Source organism: Hyperolius riggenbachi, chromosome 2 (assembly GCF_040937935.1).
Source record: "Hyperolius riggenbachi isolate aHypRig1 chromosome 2, aHypRig1.pri, whole genome shotgun sequence".
NCBI classification, from domain to species: Eukaryota; Metazoa; Chordata; class Amphibia; order Anura; family Hyperoliidae; genus Hyperolius; species Hyperolius riggenbachi.
This window is the reverse complement of record NC_090647.1, coordinates 483792265-483819639: the sequence shown is the minus strand read 5'-3', so window position 1 is coordinate 483819639 and position 27375 is coordinate 483792265. Positions and strand designations below refer to the sequence as shown.

The 27375-nt window shown below is 43.0% G+C and overlaps 1 protein-coding gene across 2 annotated transcripts in view; it reads left to right on the top strand.

Annotated features, from left to right (window-relative positions):
* GOSR1 (golgi SNAP receptor complex member 1) overlaps positions 1-27375 on the top strand; it is a 136335-nt gene that overhangs the window by 57538 nt on the left and 51422 nt on the right. For both annotated transcript variants that reach the window (XM_068270311.1, XM_068270310.1), the window contains exon 6: positions 2482-2556. In XM_068270311.1, the coding sequence (XP_068126412.1) occupies positions 2482-2556 (75 nt within the window). The remainder of the gene's footprint in view (positions 1-2481; positions 2557-27375) is intronic.

Sequence of the window (27375 nt, the reverse complement as noted above, 5' to 3'; positions counted from 1 at the left end):
GATCCGGTAAAGGCAGCGTTTTTTAGGCCAATGTGATCCGGGCCTATGAAGTGCATCAAAGCCCCTGGCTGTCCTGCCATATTTAACTGTACCGGCTACTTTACCAAAATGCCACATATTGTGTCGTGGTTCTGCTAAAGGCCCATACACACGTCGGATTTGCGCGAACGACGGGTCGTTTGAACGTTCCGTCGTTCGCACGTTTCCGCATGAAATCCGGCGTGTGTACAGACTATCGTTCGGGAGATAAGACTGGTTACCAGCGATCCGCCCGGCGGATCGTTGGTAACCAGTCTTATCTCCCGAACGATAGTCTGTACACACGCCGGATTTCATGCGGAAACGTGCGAACGACGGAACGTTCAAACGACCCGTCGTTCGCGCAAATCCGACGTGTGTATGGGCCTTAAGGCTAGATTATGTTCCTGTCTAGCAGCTAATTGTAATTGCTAATTACTTTATGCTAATGCCGCATAGCATTGCATTTTTATAATTTTTGGAGTGGAATTTTACATTCCTTTATTAACCTTTTAATCATGTTTACTAAAACTAATTAGACTTTATCATTTTTTATTGAGTTTATTTGTACTGTGGGAGCGCTGGAGAGATATCATTTAATTTCCGTTTTTCTTCTTGTGGTGACAGTCCTACCAGATACTTTGTATCTTGGTCCTTCTACATTTGGATAAGGAGGCTTTGTTGTTATAGCGATCACATTTAGATGTGAATAAGACCCTTGTCTTATGGTGCCCATACATTGGCAGATGGGGCCGCAGACTTAATCATCAGACAGAGGATTGAATCTGATTCGAGAGGGATCTATTGCTGTCACTCATATGCACACACACTTCCAATAGATTTCAGCATGAAATATTTTGGAAATCTAAAGGTGGCCCATACAATGGGCGACTTGGTGGACCATTCACCATCCGATTCGATTATTATAATCAGATCAGATTAAAATCGGTGCTATTGAAAATCTGTGCAGCCGCCTAAAAGTGGCCATATGTAAGGCGTCTTGGGCCCGATCCACTGTCCGATTCGACTATTATAATCGGATCAGATGAAAATCGGTGCTGCCAAGAGCATGCCGATTGACCATGCAACTAATTTTGAACAAAATCGATCGCTTGTATTGATCAGGCATGCTGCAAGATGTAGGGCTGACATGCTCGATCGGGTGCGCAGTGGTAACGGCATGTGATATCGGGACAAGCGACTAGTGCAACTGAACCCCGGGCGCTGTCCCCCCCCCCCCAGTTTAAACTGTGCCCAGTACAGTATACTTTACCTGTCAGTGTCCGCCACTGGCTCCACACTCTGTCCACATACACAGGCCCCACGTGGTTACTGGCGTACACATGGTAGCGTGTGTAAGGTCACGCGCACCCACGTTGTGCCGGCAACCACGTGGGGTGCATATATGTGGACGGAGCCAGCATCGGACAGCGACAGGTAAAGTATACTGCAAGGGGCATCGTGGGGCACATTTTACATTGGGGGATGCGTCACAAGGTGGACTCTCGAGATATATCATGCTCAAATGGATCAGGAATCGGCCTGTGGTGTATGGGCAGACAACGGATCTCTCTCAGATCAGATTCCATCAGAGAGAGATCTGTCTCTTGGTCAATCTGCTCATACATAGTCTGATATATGGGTACTTTAAGCTTGCCTGGCCCCTAGGTCTCCTCTGTCATGTGTACCACCCTGACCCATGGAGAGAGCTCACTGTAGTTTTGGCTTGCTGGCACACCTCTGCGTCTTTTTCCATTCGTCTCTATTGCCATTAGGGGAACATGTACCCCATCCAATACATGCGGTGGGGTCACGGGGATAGATGGCCTCACCAGCAATGAAGGGAATATACGAGACATAGGAGGAGCACGCCAGCGCACAGGTGAGACAAAACTACGCTGCACACTCCACATGGGTCTGGGGCATACACATTACATATGGGCGGAGACTGGCCGGAAGTCCGTCAGGAAAATGAAGGCCACTACTATAGCGCACCCTACCGAGCACCGTCAAGCGAGATCATTGTAGCATGCTGAATCCATTGTTTCAATTAATTTCACCTGGAAATCGATTGAAAGGACTCTCAGGTGCTCACGTTGCTGCATTGATCTCTGCCAGATTCGATCATTATGATGGATTCTGTGGGTTATCGATACCGCAAATCTAGTAGTAATTTATGGGCACCATTTCATTGGTTGTAAGTTTTAATGCAAATATGCATGTGTCAAAATGCATCCAAAACTATCAAGTGGGAACTTCACCTCAGAAATCCAGTTACCACAGCTCTAATATTTACTATGCTAGATTGCTGGGCTCCATCAAGCAGTAATGCATGGAAATCTTCATATTAGTGAAGGAACCTTCATTTGTTCATCTTGTGCCTCCTGTGGAGGAAACATTTGAGCTTGACCAATGATTATTCCACTTTCTCAACTGAGTCTTCCCATTTTTCCCCCATAACAGATCTTACAAAACTGGATCCGGGGTGAACAACAGGAGAACGGAGCTGTTTCTGAAAGAACATGAACACCTCAGAAGGTAAGATGGAGGCCTGCAGCTTGTTGCATAGTCAGCAGGACGAGGTTAATATGTGCAATATGGATTTTTAGCTTTCTAGGGCTTAATTGCTCCTCAGAAAGAACTAATGGTCAATAGGCTGAAGCAGCAGCTCTACATGCAGAGAAGAGGGTTCATGCTCTATATGGTAAAGCACACGTTCAGCAAGTTTAAGAATAGAACTCATTACAAGAAAAGGGACTTCCTCGAAAGTAACAGGTCATCACAAATATGGAACCTCTAATCGCTTACCCTATGTAAAGCCATATCCATGCACTGCAGACACTCGCCTCTTATTGGAAGAGCAGTAAATCTTCAGCAGAGTGCAGGCTACATATTTCCCATTAAATATGCTCTGTGAAGAGCTACGTATTGCTTTTATCTTCTGCGTAGGTTCATTTCTTAGTCATAGTTTCCCATCTCTCACTGTATATCCCCAGATGTCCACACCAATGCCTGCTATTACTTCCTGTATCATTCATTGTGCGATTGCTAAACTTTTTGTATACTGTGCTTTAGGACTAGCCTCACCCCTTTTTGTCTTGCATTGTACTCCCATTGTCCTCCATAAAGCTGATGGTCTGACTGTAGCCTGGGGGGCCGATGCGCTCCCCCATAGGCTGTATGGGGGAACGCATACACCCGCCTGGCATTATTGTGGAATGCACAGAAGTGCGGTCTGCTTACTGCATTGGATCCCACTGATCAGATGCAGATAGATTGACGAGTGTGAATGGCTCCTTTTTATATAAAATAGGAGCCGTTCACTGTGGAGAGGAGAAGGGCCAAAGAAAATATTGATTCCTCTGCTTAACTGGGAGCCGAGCCTCAGACAGCAATAGTGCCTTTCATATAGGTTCGGTTGGGAAAAAAAGCGAAGCAGTTGAAGAATAAATTAATCCTATTTGTAGGGTGTCTAGGAAGCTCTGTGAGAGCTTATTAGGAAGGTTATGGCCCATATCCAGTACTACGGAAGTGGAAATTAAAGAGGAACTGTAGTGAAAATAACATCCTAAATAAAATTACTTATTTGTTTACATTATTCATTTATAGAGTATTTAGTCTGCATTTGCCCATTGTAAAATCTTTCCCCATCCTTATTTACGTTCTGAAATGTATCACTGGTGGCGACATCTTTAGTGCTGTGGGTAGTCTTCGGAATGTTGTTTGTTCTGTGTTAAGAAGCCAGTAGAAGTCAGTATGAACAACTGGTCTCCCAGAATGCTCTGGGAGGAGAATTCTTCATAGCTAAACAGCCTAGCCTGTGACATCACTGGGAGGGCGGAGCTACATACAGCATTATATGCACACAATATATAGATATGAGAAGTGTTTCTGGTGCTGAAACAAGTATAATTTAAAAATGGGTATCCTGCATAATTTACTACATTCTACTATATGTTAGTACTGTACCTCTTTAAGTTAGATTGACACAGACAGTTGGGAAGCAGTTTGGTTACCACTTGTCAACCACATAGTGTGTTTAATGTTTTTGCATGTGGTTTGCAAAGTGGTTCATATGATGTTTACATGCAAGTCCCTTGTGGCCGTTGAGTCAAATAACCAGCTGTCAGATGTCGCATGCAATATTTTTGTTTTGTGTTTTAACAAAGGACGAACTGTTGCAGTTGTCAAGTGTCAGTGTGTCACACTGTGTCTGTTTGATCACTTTTAAAGGATACCAGAGCTCAAATGTATATATGAAACCAGAGGAGCAGGCATGTATGGTGAGCTGTCCTGATGCTCACCGTTCCTCTCATTCTCCATTCTGCCCCCTCTGTTGCCTGCAATTGGCCTCCGCCACCCTCTACCGGATTGCCATCGTTGGGCCTACACAGGCCCGGCTGCATGCGTTCTAAAGTATGCAACCGTGTCAGAAAGTGTTCTGCGCAAGACCTCATCGTGACGTCATGCACAGAGCACGCAGGCGCAGTGATGCCCGACCCGATTGACCGGAAGAGGATGCCGAAGGGAAATGACGGGGGGGGGGGGGCTTTGAGAAGTTTCTCATATTCATTTGGGCTCTGGTAGCCTTTTAAGGTGGCCACTTCCGATACAATTTGGCAAACGATTGTTTACAATAATTCATATGAACAATTAAAAACGATCGTTTGGGGCAACTAGTGGACAAAAATCTCCTAACCAATCCAATCAGATTAATGACAGCAATCCAATATTCAGATCATTCCTTTCAATCTGATCTGATTGGTTACAAGGTTTTTGTCCTTTGGTGTCTTGAATGATCCTTTCGGATCGTTCATACAAATGATCTGAAAACAAGTTATTGTATCGCCAAATTGTATCTTTAGTGGCCACCTTAATTCAGTTACATGTATGGGGTTTGGGAAGTCAATTAAGTGACAGTTGTTTAGCTCTCAGAATCTTGGTAACTGTGCATTGCAAATGTATAATAGCATGTCAATCTGAACTAAGCCTTGGTGATTTGACCTTCATTAGGATCATAATTAAGACCGCATATTAATAAAATTGCAGCATAATTAAATTGAGCTGAAAAGCCTATATGACCGTATACAGTCAAACGTGCTGCAGTGGCTTGATTGCTGGCCATGAGCCTAATGAAACCACTTGCTGTTGTTTATGTCCAATAATGTCCAAATGCTGAGTTGTGCAGCAACAGTGAATTGGCTATTCGTTGTGGGACCTTCACATTTACAGTCCTGGAGGGCTGGGGGCATACATATGAAAACGGTGCCGGTAGACTTTGCGCAGGATACAGCGGTTGTATGGCTGATCCTGCTGCTGCACTAGTCCGGGCCGTGTTAATAACTATTCCCCCTCAAGGGCCGCCATGGATAGTGGGGGAATGATATGATATAATTCGGCTTCCAGCGATAGTTAGAGGCCGAAATATTGTGTTTATTAAGCAACTTCGGCTCCATCTTCTGACGGAGCCGACGTTACTGAGCGCCGCTATAGACTGATTCCCATTATAGTCTATGGCGGCGCTGGCTGTGCCCAAATCTAGCAGCGCTGAAAAGCACTGCTCCGGGGCTGGGGTGCCATTCACTGTCATTAGGTTTTTAGTGTATACCACCTGGCAGAACTGCAGTGGGAGTAAGGCGTGCTTTATTACAACCATGACTTATTACTGAACTCTGGCACAAATCTGGTTGCCAAGGAAATGTTTTTCTGTGTAAACAATCTGTTGCAGAGATTGTTTATCTTTTTAGAAGCTCCTTGATTGGCTGATGCCCCAAAAATCCCGCAGAATAATGGCCACAATACCCGTGGTGCGACGCGATGCGACAGAAGTGCTCACGACGACACTCAGGCAACACAAACTCTGCAGAGCATTGCCACACGGTACGAGCAGTGCCATGTGGCAGGCATTTGCATTGGAGTCTATGGCAGCGCAAAAATCCATAATAGATTGTTGTGGTAGTGGTGCGGTGTGCATGTGTCCATTGGGGGAAACCAGTGACTTACTTCCTGTCGAGCACGGAGCATCTCACTGTTCCGGAGGGGGGAGAGATAAGGGTGCGGCTCTATACAAATGATCCTCTTGGCACACTCTGCACAAGGTAATATGAACGGGCCAGTTGTACGATGCAATTTTACATTGTTTTTCCCCACACACTGTGTAGTTTTCTGTACAATTAGATCATAAAAATTGCGTCGAAAGGTCGACTGAACACTGATTGAAATCCCCTTTTTAGTTATTAGTTCTTACATTTGATATTTATATGTAAGGTAACATCCAGTTTAACAGTAGATAACTTTCAATTTAGCGCTGCGTAACATTTTGGCGCTTTATAAATACAATAAATAAAGCTATAGTGTTTAAGTAGAGTAGTCGCAGTTCTATAATGTTAACTCCAGGGGGCAGTGTGTGTTTTCCAATTGTACTGCAAATTGAACAACATAAATTTTGCAATTCCACAGCTCAGCTAAGACTGCTCTGAAAGCATTTTCAGATAATTAAAGTGAAGATTGTTAATTCGCAATAGCCAAAGTGGTTCATAAGCAATGGTGGTGTTCTTTGTTGTTTTTTTTCCAGCCTGTAATCTTCTGCATTTATAATGTATATAAGGAGAGTAAATAGAATCAAAAACGGTTAGCACTACATATTGGCATATCAGCATCTAGTTCCCTTTTATCCAGTTCTTTCAGCTCAGAATTGTGCAGATGAAGAACTTTCCTTAATTAAAATTTCCCCTCTGCGCCAATACATTATCCACACCAATATAACTTCAATTTCCAGAAAAGCAATTATTTGCTAGATAGTTACTGAAAAGGATGATGCAAACCTGAATTCAGAATATACACCATACAAATTTAGATACACACCTATGTAAAGGGAAGGCTTTGGATCCCATAGATGAGACAGCTAATTTTGGCACAGAGCTGTGATGATGATTTGGGCGCTGCCATAGGTCATAGTGAGAATTAACCTCCCTAACGGTATTGATGGTTATACACGTCAATACAAAACATGCTGTAAACAGTATTGTCATGCATACACGTTAATACTCTCCTGCACTGTATACTAGACCATTGCTTGACACATTTTGGCAAGTTACAGGGAAAAAAAAATTATGAAAATTAATTAGATCACTTTTTGCACAGATATCCTGGGGAAATTGAGCGCCAAGGAGGTTAAAGGGAAGGTCCAAGCAAAATAAAAGAGAGTTTCACTTACCCGGGGCTTTTACCATTCCCATGCAGCCATCCTGTGCCCTCGTAGTCACTCACTGCTGCTCCAGTCCCCCGCTGGCAGCTTGCCGACCTCAGAGGTCGGCAGGCCGCATTGCGTAAATTCTTACGCATTCCCGCTAGTGCAGGAACATTAACACATATATTTTTACGCGTTAGTCGTTCAATGCGTAAATTTGAACGCGTTGCACCACTAACGCGTAAAAATGTATGTGTTAATGATCCTGCACTAGCGGGAATGCATAAAAATGTACGCAATGCAGCCCGCCGACCTCCGAGGTCGGCAAGCTGCCAGCGGGGGACTGGAGCAGCAGTGAGTGACTACGAGGGCACAGGATGGCTGCATGGGGCTGGTAGAAGCCCCAGGTAAGTGACTCATTTTTTTATTTTGCTTGGACCTTCCCTTTAAGGCAATTGTAGCGCTCAGTGACTAATTTGAGCGCTGGCGATTTCCAGAGCTCAAATCAGAAAAAAACAAGACGTATTTCAGCCGCTGGTAATAACCGGTGCCTAAATGACGTGTGTGTTGTTCCCCCCCTCCCTTCCCAGGAGTTGCAACAACTCAGAGAGGGAATAGTATTAATGCCAACCCGGGCTTTCAGCAGGCACATGGTGAGCTGTCTTTCGTCTTTACCCTGTGCCAAAATTTGGCCGCGGCCATTTTACATGTACGTTCCATAGAGAATTCACAGCCCTCTCTCTGTACCCCATAGAATTTCCATGCCCTAAGGACTCCATGGAATGCTTCCCATGTCAGGCGCGTCTGTACGGCACACATGTGCAGCATGGACCCGCTCGTCTTTGGAAGTCCTTGATGACTCGAGTACTTCCGAAGCCTTCACTAGGAGTCCTGAAAGCGTATTCGTCCAGCTGGTTGAATAACTTCAAAGGAGAGCAGAGGCTAGTGTTCTTATGATGCTCACCATGTCAAATCACCTGGGAGCCAATCAGCTGTTAGCCTTTCAATGGGATACCATGTAAGTCCTAAATATTGATTAGAACGGGATGCTAAAGATGCAGCAGCATTCTGGGTTATTACACGATTTTGCCTAAAGGAACCTCTGCTCGTCGGATATATTAATATAATTTACTTTCTGCCATTTTCTCTTATTGCCGTCTTCTAAAAAAAACAAAACAAAAAAAAGCTCACTTCCATTCCCTGCAATTGACACAAGTTTGGAGTACATACGTTTTAGAACATTGATGATGGACCTATGATCTTCTTGGAAATGCCTATAAAGCTGTTTACCATTCTGTTACTGTTTACATCTAATTACCAGAATTCCAGTTTTGGTTTTCAGAGTCCTTATTAACTAGCAGAAATTAGATTTGTTTTAATGTCACTTTGGAGTTTCTACTTCAAAGCTTTGCAAAGAGAAGTGACCTGTATAGTGACTGAGCAGAAGCAGTGATACATTACTTTAATAGATTTTCTGCACTTAATATACTAATATTGGGTAATAAGGGTTTCTGAAGAGCATTTCTCCTTGCTTCATAGCGGTGTGATACCTGCTATTAATCCACTCTGCTGCCACAGGCGCTTTGAAAGTCACACAAAATGTTCCTTCCTTGTTCTTCTGGAAATCCAGCTATGCCATACCACAGACTGCAGCCTGGCACTTTGGGTTCAATTCAATAAGCATTTTTAGTGGTGATATTCTCATTTCAGGAGGTATTTGGTAAATTTGCTTATATGTTTTTCACTGTGGTGTATTCATTAAACTCTTGATATGCTGATTAATCACGGTTACACTAAAACACTAATCCTTTATACTTGTATCACAAATTATTGCACTATGGATTAATAGGAGACACGATATTGGTTGGGTGTCTTTATTCACTAAATCATGCCTGGGCCAAGTTTTAGTGGCCTGGCTGTGGATCGCGGGCCACATTGCTTTTTTTAAATCTCCCTCCCTGCAGAGTTGCGAGCAGGGGGTTAAGAAGAGGGTTAATGCACCTAATCGGCACTTTCAGTCTCGTGGTCTCCACGGACACAGGACATCCCATCAGAACATGCTAGCATATTAATTGCTGGCATGTCCTGACCGCATGTCATGTGATGCCGCTGTGGCCATGGTGACCTGAGGCTGCAAATAGGTGAGTTAACCACTTCAGCTCGAGAGCAATTTTCAGATATCAGCACTGCTCCCATTCATTTGCCAATAACGTTATTGTTACCTATCACACCTAAATGATCTATAGATTTTTTTCAGGACAAATTAGGCGTTTAGTGGGTGATATTTTTGTGTAGTAATTAGCTTATTTTCTATGCGTTTTAAAGGATACATAAGGGAAAAGATAGGAAAAAAAACACACTATTTCTCCATTTACATACATTATAGCTCTACAATAAACAGTGCTAATTATAAGTTAAATGCACAAATTGTATTTGCTTATCCATCCTGGTTATTCCAGCTTTTAGTGTTTTTTGCTTTCTCATTGTACACTATCAATGATTACCAGACCTTATTTTCAAAAATAATAGTAATATACCCTCATGGCATACATATTTAAAAAGCCAAGTTCCTAAGGTAACAATATATATATTTTCTTTTATATTCTGTCACTTTGGTTTCATTTTACAAGTATTTTATTTTGGTACAGAATATGTGAAAATGTAATTGCTTTTGATTCAATTTGCGATTAAAAAGAAAACACAAGACATGGGCCTCAACCCTAAAACACCCTAAACTCTATTCAACTACTTATCAAGGTTAAAATGTTACCACTTTTGCCTCTTGTAGTTTTGCTAAAACTTTCCTCAGTTCGATCATAATTTTGAAAAACACTTTGTTTCTTGGATTCAGTGCAAGTTGTGTAATCTCCCCGTGTTTTGGGCTCTGCACATCTATGCAGCTGGTCAATTCTGGTGCAGTCTGCATTTGGAAGCGCTGCCATTTCCTCCTGTTGTACAAAGATGTATTTTTACAGCAGTAAGATCGACAGAGATATAGGGCATTGTCTGACACCAACTTTTCTCAGTCCTTTCTTCTTTTAATCCTTATGTGTAAATGTGACCAGAACCCAAGGTAAAAATTAACTTTCTAGGATCCATTAATTCTAGTACACGGTATGAAACGTGAGGCAGCCATACACTGGTCGATTTCCACCAGATCGACCAACAGATAGATCCCTCTCTAATCGAATCTGATCACAGAGAGATCTATTGGCTGCCCATTTCTGCACACAGATTTTGAATCGATTTCAGCTTGAAATCGATTCACAACCCGTGGAGCTGCCACCTGCTCCGCCCCCGTTTGCTCCCCCGGCCAGCAGCAATACATTACCTGTCCGCTGGCGCGACTACTCGGTCCGTACTGACACTATCCAGCTGGCCTGTCTCCTCCTCGCCTCCTGTCCTGTGACGAGCGGAACTACAAACAGTAGAGGGCGCTCTACTGTTTAAACTTTGGCTTGTCATAGGTGGAGACAGGAAGTAATGAGGAGACAGGCCAGCCATAGAAAGTGTCGGCACGAATGGTGGACTCGCGCCAGCGGACAGGTAATGTATTGCTGCTGGCCGGGGGAGCACGTCAGTCGATCGTCGCTAACGACACGCTCCTGACCTGCCTTTTATCGAGCAAAATCATCCCCCAGGACAAATCGACGGAATCGATCGATTTCGGGTGGACATCGATTGATCAGTCAACATTTGTGTTATCTATTTCACAACAGATTCGATCGGCGGGAAATCAACACATTGTAAGGGTAGCTTAAAGAGACTCCGTAACAAAAATTGCATCCTGTTTTTTATCATCCTACAAGTTCCAAAAGCTATTCTAATGTGTTCTGGCTTACTGCAGCACGTTCTACTATCACCATCTCTGTAATAAATCAACTTATCTCTCTCTTGTCAGACTTGTCAGCCTGTGTCTGGTAGGCTGCCAAGTTCTTCAGTGTTGTGGGTCTGTGATGCATCTCCCCCCTCTAGGCCCCTCTCTGCACACTGCCTGTGTATTATTTAGATTAGGGCAGCTTCACTCTTCTCTCTTATCTTTTACAAGCTGGATAAATCCTCCTCTGAGCTGGCTGGGCTTTCACATACTGAGGAATTACATACAGGCAGAGCTGTCTGCACTCTGCAGGAAGAAACAGCCTGACACTTCAGTGGAAGATAGCTGCAGGGGGAAATAAACACACAAATGATCTCTTGAAATTCAAAAGGAAGGGTGTATACAGCCTGCTTGTGTATGAATGTCTTTTCTATGTGTGGACATACTGTACATCAACCTACTTCCTGTTTTGGTGGCCATTTTGTTTGTTTATAAACAAACTTTTTAAAACTGTTTTTAACCACTTTTAATGCGGCGAGGAGTGGCGAAATTGTGACAGAGGTTAATAGGAGATGTCCCCTAACGCACTGGTATGTTTACTTTTGTGCGACTTTAACAATACAGATTCTCTTTAAAGGGACCAGTCGTTTGGACGTCAAATTGGGCCTGTGTACAAACGATCCGGTGGATCCGTCAAAATCGTCCTTATCAGCCGAACGATCGTTTGTACACACGCCCGATTTGACGTCCAAACAACCGGTCGTTTGAAAAAAAATCAGATGTGTGTATGCACCTTAAAGGGAAGGTTCAGGGAGGGAGGTAAAAAAAATCAAAATCCACTTACCTGGGGCTTCCTCCAGCCCGTGGCAGGCAGGAGGTGCCCTCGCCGCCGCTCTGCAGGCTCCCGGTGGCCGACCCGACCTGGCCAGGCCGGCTGCCAGGTCGGGCTCTGCTGCGCTCCATGGCCTGGCACTTCTGTGTCCCACGCCGGCGCGCTGACGTCATCAGACGTCCACCGGGCTGTACTGCGCAGGCGCAGTAGTTCTGCGCTTGCGCAGTACAGCCCGGCGGACGTCCGATGACGTCAGCGCGCCCGCGTGGGACGCAGAAGTGCCAGGCCATGGAGCGCAGCAGAGCCCGACCTGGCAGCCGGCCTGGCCAGGTCGGGTCGGCCACCGGAGACCACCGGGAGCCTGCGGAGCGGCGGCGAGGGCACCTCCTGCCTGCCACGGGCTGGAGGAAGCCCCAGGTAAGTGGATTTTGATTTTGATTTTTTTACCTCCCTCCCTGAACCTTCCCTTTAAGAATATTGTAAGTAAAAGACCATATGCTCACAAGAGGTCACTAATCAGTGGCCACTAGATTGCAAATTAGGAATTTCACCCATCCCTAATCTGCTGTCCTGGACTCACGATCACGCTGAAGAAGATAAGCCACGTGGGACAATTGCCCACTCTAATGTAGAATAAATTGCTGATAAGTGGTGCCCAGATCTGATAAAATATTTAAAATACAACAAGGAGCAGAGAACGTACCTGCTGAAATGCAAGAGTCGAAAGGTAGTTATAGCATTTTATTATTTATCAATAATTAAAGCTTGTTACGTGGGTTGCCTCACTAATTCAATAGAGCATAGTAGTAGCAGTAGGGTATTGTACCGTGTTAGCCATCAGTAAAAGCAAGAAGTTTTAAATCAGGATGATACCATTTATTGGCTAACTACAAATGAATAAGAATGAACAAGCTTTCGGCCTTGCAGCCTTCGTCAGGTTTACATCCTGTTAGTTTGCAAGCTGGTGGTACAGACAGCTTATATACATGCAACATCAAGAGGGAAAACAGATATTTTTTTAAGCATAAACACATCATGAAGATGCCTTAATACAAACAGACCATCTAAATGGGGTAAGATAAGGATCCTTGTTTACTTTATTGCTCACAGACCTGGTATTAGGATTGACCCAGAGGTATCGTAAATTCTTAGTTCACAAGTTCAGCTAGGGTGGCTGAGACAGTTCGTATATCATCAATCTCATACCAATATAGAAAGTTGTTGTCCTTATTCAAACCCTTCTGCACAGCTTTGAAACAATTTATAAATTTTGTTTCTGCTATTAATCGGTCATTTGACGTTTTGAAGCCGCCCTTCAGGGCAGTGACACGAAGATCATCCATGCTGTGTCCGTTGGACCGAAAGTGTGTAGCAACTGGGAGTCCAGATTTGGCATCATTAATAGTGTGCCTGTGTCCATTCATACGTTTGCGCAGATTTGTCCAGTTTCTCCCACGTACATAACATTGGGGCATTTAGCACACATGATCAGATATACCAGATTGGTGGACCCACAAGAAAATTTACCTTGTACTCTGTACTCCTGTTGTAAACCTGGTATCGTTACCCTGTCAGTGGAGTAAATGTGTCTGCAGGTCCCACATATTTTTTGTCGGCAGGGTGATGTTCCGTTTTGTTGAGGCCTATTCAAAGAGCTCCTGACAATCATCTGTTTTAGATTGTGTGGTTGCCGATATGACAAGAGTGGAGGTTTAGGGAATATCGTTCTCAGTCTGTGATCCTTGTGTAAAATGGGATGAAGTTCCTTAGCAATCCTCCTTAAGATTTCCAGGTGTGGGTTGTAGGTGACAACCAAAGGGACACGTTCCTCTTTCTGGTTTTGCTTATATTTCAGGAGTTCAGTCCTGGGGATGTTCAATAGAGCATGTGAGCGCCTGATATCCAGTCTTCTGCTTGATGTTTCTCATTGCCAGAGGAGTAAGTGTGATGGAGATGTACAGGGATGTGTCTGATAACAGCCTTTCTCAATGCTTCCTTCTTTTCAGTCGTTTGGTCGAGTCCAACTCTTCATGACTGTCATAGTCCCTCACACATCAGTCCTGTCCATCAGCCAGTGCCTCTTTGAGGTCTTCATAAATGTTGTCAGTTTATCTTGGCCTCTGCTGCCTCTTCTTATTTTTGCCTTCAATTGTTTCTCCGTAACAGGTTTTATGTTGTTCCCCCCCCCCCCCCCCCCTTTGCATTATGTGACCAAAGTATTTGTCTTTATTTGAATGTACCGTCATTCTAGCAATCAATCTGGATTTATGTCTGGTTAGCGGCTGATTGTGTTTTTTTTTACAGTCCAGAGGATGATCTCTCCTATTTTTTGGAGCAAATAGTCCAGTTAATAAAAGTTTTTGATAGGACGATCACTAGGTTTGTTGTTCTTTTTGAAGGCATAGATATTGGGATAAGAATCGGGTGTTCAGTATTAATACACTTATCACACTGTGTGTATTTATAAATCACAAAAAAAATGTAAAATGTTAAAAACATGTGTACACGTATTTAGAAAAAATTTCTGCCAGAATAATATGCATAATAAATTACTTTTTTCTTATGTTGCTTACAGTAAGCAGAAAAAAATGGACAGATTTGACAGGTTTTGGACTAGTCTATCTCCTCATGGGGAATTCTCAGTATTTCCTTAAAGAGACTCCGTAACAAAAATTACATCCTTTTTTTTTATCATCCTACAAGTTCCAAAAGCTATTCTAATGTGTTCTGGCTTACTGCAGCACGTTCTACTATCACCATCTCTGTAATAAATCAACTTATCTCTCTCTTGTCAGACTTGTCAGCCTGTGTCTGGAAGGCTGCCAAGTTCTTCAGTGTTGTGGTTCTGTGATGCATCTCCCCCCTCCTGGCCCCTCTATGCACACTGCCTGTGTATAATGATCTCTTGAGATACAAAAGGAAGGATGTATACAGCCTGCTTGTATATGAATGTATTTTCTATGTGTGGAAATACTGTACATCAACCTACTTCCTGTTTTGGTGGCCATTTTGTTTGTTTATAAACAAACTTTTTAAAACTGTTTTTAACCACTTTTAATGCGGCGAGGAGCGGCGAAATTGTGACAGAGGGTAATAGGAGATGTCCCCTAACGCACTGGTATGTTTACTTTTGTGCGATTTTAACAATACAGATTCTCTTTAAAGTGAACATCCAGACTAAAAAGCCTACTCAGCAGCACTGCAAAGGTTTGGTGTTTCACAGCATCAGAACTTTTCTTACCAAAGCCTCATTTTTAGCTGCACAGAAGAAAACTGCCCGGGCATTTTTCCCCTGATGCTGTGCAAAGCATGATGGGATTTCTGATAATGTTGTTTTCCTTCTGCTGCTTTGGCGCAAATTTCTTTTAAATTTTGAATTTGAGAATTGAAGCCTAGCGCGCTCAGCTGGTAGGGGTGATCAGGTCACAGGGCAGTTGGAACTGTGTCTCATGCTTTCTGTCACCTCCTTTCAACCAAAAAGATGTCTGTCCTCATGAAATCACAAACATTTGCCTCTTTTAAAACCAGGTGGGTAAGAGATTATATTGCCTATCTATTTTAATTAACATAACTAATGTAACTTAATGACAGTATGTTTGTTTAGGCTTAAGTTCCCCTTTAATTCATTCCCAGAGTGCTCTATGTAAAGAACCTATCTACCTAAAGACCACGTAACAGCAATGGGTGTGAACGTGGTGGCAGCCCCAGGACCGCCTAACGCCAATTGGTGTCAGGTCCTTGGTCGACGTTTTACAAGAGACCGCACGCGTCGATGCCACAAGGAGACTGTTAGATGGCGAAACCGCCGTCTATTTACTGTGTACAGTGCTGCGATCCATGGCATCGCTGTACTGGGGACAGCCGTGTGAAGCCTAGGGCACCTGATCGCTGTCCGGGAGGGAGGGATAGGAAAATAATTTAAAAAAATAGGTTTATTTATTAAAAAAATTGTAAAAAAAATAAATAATCCTGGGAGTGATCAGAGCCCACCAACAGAAATCTCTGTTGGTGGGCAGAAAAGGAAATCTCTGTTGGTGTGCTTAGTTGTACGGCCCTGCAGCGAGGCCTTAAAGGATCCAAGTGTTCTAAAATGACAGTGTGCAAATAATGTCTAAGTAGCTGTGTAAACATTTTCCTACTTTTCATGTTTAATATCAGAGGCAAAATCTGTAATTTATTGAGGGTAGGATTTAGCTATATTGGGACAAATCAATTGCAGAAGGGGTGTCTGCTTCAATGCACAGCCAGAGTTGCATATCAGACTACAGAAAGCAAATATCAACATATCAAACTCTGAAAGCAAAAAACAGTATAAAAAGCTGTGACAATTAGTTACATTTCCTCTGCTCTCTTCAGACACGTCAGTCAGAAACACAGGAGCTGCAGCTGTTGGGAGCGCTCTTCTCTGTCACACACAGAGCTACACATAGGGCTTGATTCACAAAAGAGTGCTAACTGTTAGCAAGGCCGTTTTTGCGCAAATTTTCGCATTGCGCGCTATCACGAATTTTTGCGCAAAATAACGTTTTTGCGCGCAAACGTGAATTTTCACACGAAAACGATATCGATTTTGCGCGAAAATTCGCGTTTACTCACGAAAACGTTATCGTTTCACGTGAAAATTCACGCGAAAACGGCCGTGCTAACAGCACTCTTTTGTGAATCAAGCCCATAGAGTTAACCGATCAAGTGTGAGGGGAATTTCCCCTCTCCTCATGGCTCAGTCAGTTTTGGCGTCAGTAAAGTTTGAAATTATTTTGATAACCGTAAACAAAGAAGTTGCTACTAAAATGTATACACCAGTACTTAGCAGCACTTCCCAAACAATACCTGTGTCAATTGAAAAAAATATGTGAATCGATAGTATTCCTTTAAGAGCACTTTGCAATGCAAGCAAACATTTTTGTGTAATATATTATATATTTATATACTAGCAAAGTCTTGATATACAAGCAAAAAAAAGTATACATGCGTCACGTCATCACAACTGAGCCGATAGTTCTTCTCCCTGGCGCTGCAGGATTGTACTTAATCTGAGTATAGAGGCTGTGCAAAGTCCCATTTCCATGAACTCCTCAAAAGTAAAGCCTTGTTCACTTTACAAATCGCCAGCGCTATTGTAAGCGCTGAGCGATTTGGTTGGTGATTCTAAAAGCGGTTTTCCCTGCGCTTTGCGCTTAGAAAAGCACTTTTCTAAACGCTTTTGTGGAGCGATGATTTTTTACACTTCCTGATGTCAGGAAGTGAACTCTTTGACCCGGAAATTAATAAATGCAATGTACTGTATTTATTCATAAAAGTGCACTAGAAATCGATATTCAAATCACTTTTTCAAGCTCTTTGCGATTTCCCTATACATTCTTTTGAACACAAACGCTGAGAAAATTGTACAGCAGTGTTCTCCCCGGGCTCTTTTAGCCGGGTGCTCCACCTGGCTAGTTTTGGTGAGCACCCGGCTGTCATTGGCTCACCTCCTCCTATTCTGTAAGCATAATTGCTCACAGAAGCACCAGCCCTGCATTCTCTCATATCGCCCCACCCAGCTACTTTTTCATGCCACCCGATTGGAAAAAAATTCTGGGGGTAACACTGTACAGGAGCTGCATTTGCGATTCAATAGAAAGCAGAGTGCTCAAGTATGAACACTCTTATAGGAAATCATTGCACAAATGCTTTTAGAGCGATTTCAAAAATCAACAGGGCTGAAAAAAAAAAAAAGAAAGCTAGTGTGAACAAGCCCTGTTATTGGATAAGTTTCTTGTTAAAGCGGCCCACCCCGCCCCCCCTAAAAGAAAAAGGAGGTTGAGGCTTGCCAACAGATGGCAATGATTCTGTTATAGTTAAAGTCTAGATTACATTTTTATTTTATACTATTTTACTATAACTGTTTTTGGATTGTGGAAGGAATAAATTGAGTTTCAATTAATTCTTATGGGGAAATTCGCTTTGATATAAGAATGCTTTGGATTACAAGCAAGTTTACGGAACCGATTATGCTCGCGAACCAAGCTTCCACTGTATTATATTCATCCTTTTACCCTTTATGACAGGTAATCTGCTCAGACTATGTGCCGCTTCTCCCATTTGCAAGCTTGCCTACTGCATTGCCTCAGCATTAAAAGACCAATCACATCATTTGCAGAGCTCATCTACATCTCACATAGCAGTTGTCATTTTTTGTTGCCTGGATTTATTTTCTGCTCCCCTTCAATTTATAATGTTTGTGTAGCGTCGTGCCTGAGCACATGATTTATATTACAGAACAAATTTATGATCCTCTGCTACAGAAAAACTCCACTTAATAACTGTTGATACTCTACACAGCTGACATTTTTTAAAGGAAGATTTGGTTGAAAATAATAGCAACTATATATCTTTTGTGATTTGAGGAAAACCTATTACAGACCTGCGCAATAAACGCTCTGAGAATACACAATTGGGGTAGCTCCAGTAAAAACATAGTTTAGCAGGATGGCCAGTGGTTCCTTCAGGCTGCACGGTGGCGTAGTGGTTAGCGCTCTCGCCTTGCATCGCTGGGTCCCCGGCTCGAATCCCAGCCAGGGCACTATCTGCTAGGAGTTTGTATATTCTCCCTGTATCTGCATGCGTTTCCTCCGGGCACTCCGGTTTCCTCCCACATCCCAAAAACATACAGATACATTAATTTGCTTCCTCCTAAATTGGCCCTAGACTACGATACATACAAGACACGATATAGACATGTGACTATGGCAGGGACTAGATTGTGAGCTCCTCCGAGGGACAGTTAGTGACAAGACTATATATACTCTGTACAGCGCTGCTGAAGATGTCTGCGCTATATAAATACTAAATAATAATAATAGAGACACGTAAAATCAGGATCGCAACGTAGAGGAAAAGTTGCATCACATGTTATGCATATAGTAAAGCATACTGTACATGCAAAGTTTGCTTCACTGCGGCTATTTCAAAGGATTCCGTTGCTCCGCACGGCTAACACGCTGATGTCAGTGTGCCATTACAGTAGAATTGCATCTTGTTAAGAATGCGAGTATATTGTCCGACTCAATGCTGTCATTGTGAATATAGCCTCAGGAAGAAGTTGCTGTAGTTAATTGTAAAACTAACGATGGCGATACACTAGACGATTTTACCCGCCAATATAGGGCAGATTCGAGCACTGTGTTCAAATGTGCTAGAAATCGATTAACACAAAGGATGCCCGATCGGTTTCTGTCCGAAATCGATCAATTCGCACAGGATGTAAAATTTTACTTGATCGGCAGTGGATCCAGACCGCGTTGCTAGCTGCATTCGATCTGGGGACGATTGGTGTAGAGAGTTTGAAGTACTCTCACCTGTCCTGCTTGTGTGCGTCCTCCCGTGTCCGGTGTCTTTACTTAATGCTGCTTGTCTCCTGCTCGCTGTCTCTTCTCTCCCTGTCATGTGACAAAAGCTATAGTTCAAACACTAGAGGTCCAGCTGTCAGACCTCTAGTGTTTCAAATACAGTTTTTTTTTTTAAATCAGCCATTATTTAAAAAATAGCATATCGCATCATTAACACAAACAGTTTAGTTTGTATACAATATAGCAGTGTGCCTCTTACACATTCTAAAAAGTTGAATCAATGAATTAACTAGAACCTTTCAATACTCTATTTCTTACTAGTTCAAAATCTGCCAAACCACGAGTATTTAACGAAACCAGGAGTATCTAATGAACCTAGGAGTATCTAACGAAACCAGGAGTAGCTAACAATGAACCCCAAATCTTTTCAAACTTTTGATGAGCTCCTCTATGTGCATAAATCATTTTCTCCAATTTTAAATAGGTGTTCATACAATATGTGACAACCAGTCATCTAGCTTAGGGGGATTTGGTTGTTTCCAAAATAGTAGAATTCGTTTTCTAGCCTGAAAAAGTGCACGTTGTACCAGTATTTGGAGGTGTTCAGCCAGTTTTGAATTAGAAAGTAGGCTCAAAATACAAACATTTTCTGTTCTTGCAATAACTGAGCTAGTAACTGTATCTAATATATCCAAAACTTTATTCCAATACCTGTGTAACTTGGGACATCTCCATAGCATATGTAGAAGATCGCCATGATCTCTGGAACATATAACACATAAAGGATCATTTCTCCTACCCATCACATATCTTTTTGGAGTCAATTTCTATGTATTATATTAAGTTGAGAAAATGTCTGCGTTGCATTAGATGACATCAATCAACTACAGTTTTTGCTGCATGACACAGGGAGAAGGAGCCCCCCGCAGCATGGTGTAAAATCTCCGAACACCAAAGAACACGTGCAGCCGGGATAGGTGAGAACTCTGCTGCCAGGGGGAGCACAGATCGGGAAAGCGTCAGCGGCTCCACAGATTTTCAATCGATTTCATGGTAAAATCGATTAAAAATCTGTGTACATGGTGTGGGCAGACAATAGATCTTTCTTCGTTCAAATTCGATCAGAGAGGGATCTAACTGATGGTCGATCGGGTGGCCATCTATAGCTTCTGGCATTTTCCCATTGTCGAAAGTGTGACCCTACCCTGAAAGATGATCTCTGATTTGTCTACTGGAGCTTGTCTTTTTTACTATTTGTCCCAGTATGTGTTGTAAAATAAACAAGGGATTTTGGTGCTTGCATTTGAGCAACATAGTCCGTTAATCTTTTGGATGCCATCATTGCCCAGAGCTGAGATGGACAGATTGTTGTTGGATTGGACAATGACAGATGACAAACACTACCTGCAGGGAGTTTTCTCTGATCATGAATAGGGGTCACATAGGTTACAACACTGTGACTGGTCACTATTGTTTCCCTTCACACTATCTGTATCTACCTGCAGATGTCCACTCTGTAGCCTGAACATGAATCCATGAACTGCCATGATTAAAGACCCCCTGAGGTTCAAAACCTGTTAGCTTGAGCAATGGCTGTATGTGCTAGCTGCCTCGCAGGCTTCGTCCAACAATAACATTGATTTTGTATAGTTTTGGTGGCAAGTGCGCATTCATCATTTTTTTTTTTTCTTCAAATTTGCCCTGTCTGGAGGAGGTACACGGAGTACAATCAGATTAATTAGGTCCTCATATTGAAGAGGGAAAAACTACCTCATGGACTGGGTGGACTTATCCACCCCAAGCGCAGAGGCGCCAGTGTATAGTGGGCCTGTAACTTAAAGCGGAACTCCAGTGAAAATAATGTAATAAAAAAAGTGCTTCATTTTAACAGTAATTATGTATGAAGGATTTAGTCATTGATTGTCCATTGTAAAATCTTTCCTCTCCCTGATTTACATTCTGACATTTATCACATGGTGTCATTTTTACTGCTGGCAGGGGATGTCACTGGAAGCAGGTGCTGCTTGCTTTTTTGCGTACGAGAGGATTCACCGCCGGGAGACTTGGGCGCAGGATACAGCCAGTATGGCTTATCCTGCTGCTGCACAAGTTCCCGGCAACGTTAATAACTGATTAGTTTGAGAAAAGGTAAAGATTTCTCATGGGAAATGGGGTATCGGCTACTGATTGGGATGAAGTTCAATTCTTGGTTACGGTTATGAAACTTATAAAACATAAATATATGATATAGATAAAGAGAGCATAGCTTCTTCAGGCCTCATAATTCCATAAATGGTAATAACTTTATTGTGGACAGCTTCCTTTAGCAATGAACAAAAGCACAACGTAGATAACTCACCCCGCACATATGCACCACACAACCATACATCACACGCACCATGATAGCATGCGTAGGCCCCACACTGATATACATGTACTCTATTTCTGCAATGGTGGACTTCTTCCTTTATTCCCTTCCTTACCTTCCTTTATTAAATTTTATTCCCATCATTTAAATTGATATTATTTTCAAATGTAAATACGAAGGAAAAACTAATGTTGACTGACAGAATTATAAATAATACATATTTTACCTGAAGTGGATCTAATCATAATAATCCTAACTTTTGTATAGCGCTTTTCTCCTGTTGGACTTCAAGCGCTCAAGAGCTGCAGCCACTAAGGGTGCTTTCAAGAGGCCACCCTGCAGTGTTAGGAAGTGCCCAAGTATTTCTTACTGAATAGGTGCTGATCCTGGTCTCCCATGTCAAAGGCAGAGCCCTTAACCAGTACACTATCCAGCCACTATCTAAGCTCAGAACTTCCTCTCTGTATTAGATTAGGCACAGCATGATAGCCATTAGGGGAAAAAAATCTACAGAAATTCTAGAAAAACTGAAGATTTAGTTGAATGACCTTTCAGGGAGCACAGAAAGGGTTAAAACATCTATCCTTTCCTGTATAGGCAGAGCCACTCGGCACTCCTACAGATAATTACACTCTGGTGTAGCTATATAAACAAACACAGCTCAGTGCCGTTGATTTCTACAACATTTATATGAGGAATGAAAACTTTTCATTGTGTGCTATGCATAAGTTCGGGTCCACTTTAAGTGTTTTTGTGGTATGCATGACAAGGGCTGTAGTTGCGTGACTAGAGGTGTGGTAGGGCTGTGTCGTTAAGGTGTCCCTCTTTCTTACCTCATGAAGTTGTTGGGTATGTGAGCGAAGCTACCTTTATTTTTCTCCTGGGCTAGATAGCCCTTCGTGTTTTTGAATCGGCCAGGAGACAGAGCAGAAGGAGGGCAGAGCAAGCCTGTACGTTTGACTGTCATCTGACAGCTGTGGCCAGCATTTTATAAATGTGTTACTTTAATCCTACTTGCCTTATTAGCTTTCTTTCTTTACTTTTTTTCTGTAGGTGGAGTGGTTTGAAAAAAACCCTCATTTTGAAGAAGCGCTTTTAGCTCTGTGTTAGACCTAATGTAATTACAGATGACTTATTCTCACCGTACAGCAATGACATTGCAGATCTGCTGAAGCATTTGATGACTGACCACTCAATTACATTTCTGTATATTGTTGCTCCGTTTTTATTTAATACTGGGATGCTGGAAATTGATTTATTGTTTTAATACTGTTGAAAAGCTGCTTTTCTAAACATCCATCAAGTGATGACTTTGAGAGTGTAGGCAATTTAAATGTTACAGGAAGTTTTGCTGATTCTGCTCTGATAGAAAAAAATCTATTTCCCTGGAGCTGTATCCAGGTAGCGGCTGCTCTCAGGGCTTGCCTACCAGGTTGAAGTCCCATAGAATCGCTCATGAGGAAAAGCAGGGCGGGATAAATGACTTGTAGGCCAGAAAAAATGTAACCTAGAACTGAACTTTTCAGTGTCTTACACCTAATGAAGAACTTGGATTTGTGATTAATATTATTTAGTATTTATATAGCTCCGACATCTTACGCAGCGCTGTACAGAGTATATTGTCTTGTCTCTTTACTGTCCCTCATAGGGACTCCCAATCTAATCCCTACCGTAGTCATATGCCTACCATATTATATATGCCTGTTTTAACTTCTCTATGTTTTTGGGACAGCGGTGGAAACTGGAGTGCCCGAAGGAAATCCCTGGCTGGGAATCGAACTGGGCACCCAGCGCTGCTAACCACTACGCCACCGTGCTACCCATGGAAATAATTTTCACTTCGCTTTGCTGCATTTCCCAATAGCTTTCAGAGATTGGCTAAGACAGTGCTGTCCAACTTCCTAGACGTGAAAGGCCAAGCTCCCAGGAGTCTTGGTCTGGAAAAGGTGGAGTAGTAACATCCTGGCTTTGGGGGCGGAGCTGAATGGAGAGAAAGAAGTGGGCATGGCAGAAGTAGAGAGAGGAGAGGAAGGCCACAGCAAGAGCTTTCGAGGGACGGGTGCGGCCCACAGGTCACTGTTAAGACAGTATTGGTCTAAGAAGTCAGTGCTGGATTTCTGAAAAATTCTCATAGACAATGGCCTAAGGGAACAGCTGCTCAAGGGGCATAATTACCACTGTGTTGTATCACCTCTTCTCTGGGGGTATATGGTGGAAAACTGCTTTTATTTCACTACAAGTATTGCCACTTTACAGATCCCCATATTTGTGTGTCCTTGATTATGAAGTGGGTAAACCTGGTGGTCAACCAAACTCTATCAGAACTTCCCAATGTGAAAAGTGCCACAGTGTGTAAGAGAGCGGTGACCGCTGACTGGAAGCTGCTTGTAGCAGTTTCCAGCCCCCCATTACCGCTTATGAGAGTGTATGCGTGGCAGTATCCATTTACAGTGCAGTTTTGAGAGCTGAAATATTTACAGGTTGAAATTGCTTAAAGGGGCACTATGGCGAAAACTTTTAAAATGTAAAATATGTGCAAACATAAACAAATGAAAATTGTTTTTTCCTGAGTAAAATGAGCTATAAATTACTTTTCTCCTATGTTGCTGTCACTTACAGTAGGTAGTAGAAATCTGACAGAAGTGGCAGGTTTTGGACTAGTCCATCTCTTCATAGGGGATTCTCAGCAAGGCTTTTGTTCTTTATAAAGATATTCCCTAAAAAAGATTTAAACAATGATGCTGGCCAGCTTCCCTGCTCGCTACACAGTTTTTTGGCAGTTGGACAAAGCAACTGCCATTCACTCAGTGCTTTTGAAAATAAATAAATCCCTGAGAATCCCCTATGCAGAGATGGACTAGTCCAAAACCTGTCGCTTCCGTCAGATTTCTATCTACAGTAAGTGACAGCAACATAGGAGACAAGTAATTTATGGCCCATTTTACTCTGAAAAAAAAACGTACTTCTTATTTGTATATGTTGGCACATAATTTAATTTTTTTGCTATAATGCCCCTTTAAATGCAAATATTTTTGCTTACCAGATTGGGAACAAAGTTTGAGTAAAGCAGCAGAAGTATATTTTCGCAGCAGGTCATCTCTAAAGCCTCGGCTCTGTATTCAAATAAAGCCTGAAGCTCAGGGGAAAGAGCTCTTCCACCTAATTATAAACATTTGACTTCAGACAGATGTGTACGGGCTGAGCCCTTTCATCTTCCCACAGCACTTGTTTTATCCTCAACGTTCCCAAATGAGGATCTTTCTCCGGTCTTCAAGCCTTGGTGCCGATCTCTGAAATTGCCCATTTGATGCAGACTGAAGCAATTTTCTTGATGCTGCGTGTGCCTTCACCTCTTCACCCACAGACTCGGCTGCACAGAGAACCAAATCTCACTGTAAAAAGACAATCTCGGATCTGTTTTCAAGTGCAGCAGAAATGTCGGCTCGAATGATAATGAGACTGCATCCCTAAAATAGACATTGATAATAATTGGTTAGTTTTCTACTTAAAGAACACACAAGGCAAAAATAAACTAATGAAATAAACGATTGTATCTATCTTTCTTGTACATTTTTTTTTTGTTTAAAGATTCTTTATTTTTAAAAGATTTTTCAAAATATAACCAAGTAGAGAAACAGTCATAAAGAGAGTGATACAGTGTACATCATACCGTGTCTTAACCACTTGCCGACCAAGTGATTTTCCATTGATCTGTGCTGCGTGGGCTCTTCAGATCGTATTGCAGGCAGGGCGATCAGACTTCCCCCCCCCCCCTTTTTTCCCCACTAGGGGGATGTCCTGCTGGGGGGGTCTGATCACCGCCGCTCTGCTGTGCCTTGCGGGGGGGGCTCCTCAAAGCCCCCCTCCGCAGCGCTATTCCCCCCCTCCCTCTCCTTCCCTCCCTCTCCCTGGCTCTGTGGGCGGTACAGGACGGCGATACGTCCTGTACCGCCTCTGATAGGCTTCAGCCTATCAGACGGCGGCGATTCCCGGCCTATCAGAGGCCGGGAATCGCCGATCTCCTTTACGGCACTGCTGCAGCTGCAGCGCCGTGCAGTGTAAACACCGGGGATTTCTTCCCCGCATGTTTACATTTCGCATGCGAGCCGCGATCGGAGGCTCACAGGCAATTCATGGAGACACCCTCCGTGAACTGACATGGAACGGCCGTTTCCATGGAAACCCGCAGACAACCAGTTTACGCCAATCGGCGTTAGCTGGTCGTCAAAAGGTTAAAAGAATGAATATTTATTAGTGGTCAACTACCAGTGTCAACCCATTGAATCACTTTGAATTGAAACACAGTATGAACATATGTAGAGGCCAAATTAATCCATGCCATGCACTGATGAGGATCAACCAATCCGAAACAGCCTGTATGCATGTTGGATTATTCTGGCTCTGTACAAATTAACAAGCTGACACATCATTGCATTCCAGCGGTTCTGGAGGTGTGTTCAGCTTCTAAGGGTACAATGGTTAATGTGCATATATTCAGCAGTGATGCACTAGGAGACATCTCAAACTCACTCCAACTTGAAATATCGCAAATTCTTTCTGTTTTAAGAAAGCAAACATTTGTTTTCCATAACATTTTAGTAAGGTAGCTTTTAGGACCATTGTAGCCCCTTACACACTCCAATGAGTTCTGGTTCACCATGAGCTGGCTGGTTAGTCTGTACATATGTAGATAGCAAATACCAGATAAAAGCTTTGAGTGAGACATCCAGCACCATATTAAATCATGTAAAGATTTATCATGCTGTCGATACACGTCTGCCCCCATGTGCAATGTACATAGGTACCATCTAACACCAATACGGTATAATTTAAGCCAATGGGGATTTCCAGGGCCCAGAGGGATCATACACGCGGAACTACACCTGAAAACTAATCTAAGAGAACTAGGGATCCATGAATGGAGTATTATCGCTTATCTGGAGAGTCTCAACAACAGAGGTGCCGTCAGCTCAGCTCCTAATTTAGGAAAAGAAAAGGTAGGATTTTAAGATAAAAAAAGAAGTATGAGGAAAAGGGAGAGAGGAAGGAGGAAAGAGAAATGGGGAAAACAAGAGAGAGAGGTTCAGCAGTGGCACCCAGGGGCCCAGGATCTAAGCTAATGTGGGAGGGTCCCGAGGGACCAATTCCTTATTATCCAGAAGTGATTAGCAACGTCAGAGGGATAAGTCAGTCAGATCCACATGTATGGCCCCATCATGTTTTTGAAACATGATTGAACGCATTTGCAATTGGTGTAAGGAACACAATCTGGTACTGAACGCAGGGAAAACAGTTGAACTGGTTATTGACTTTAGAAGGCGCCCTTCCACAATCAACCCTGTCTCCATTGAGGGCACTGTGGTTAACAGGGTGTCTAGTTACGGTTCCTGGGCACTACCATCACAAATGACTTGAAATGGGTGGATAACACCACAAACACTCAAAGGAAAGCGCAACAAAGGATGTACTTCCTGAGACAACTTGGGAAGTTTGGAATGCCGCGGGAACTGTTGACTTGCTTCTACACGGCCACCATTGAGTCGATCCTCTGTTCCTCGATTATCGTATGGTATGCTGGTGCCACTGCAAGGGACAGACTCAAACTTCAGAGGGTTATCAACTCTGCGGAGAAGATAATAGGGTCACCCCTGCCACCACTGGACCTCTTGTTCACCTCCAGACTATGGTCCAGGGCAAATAAGATAGTGAATGACCCCTCACACCCTGGCTGGCACCGCTTCAATCGGCTTCCCTTAGGCCGACGCTTCCGCACCATCCCCACTAAAACCACCAGGCACAGGAATAACTTCTTCCCTCAAG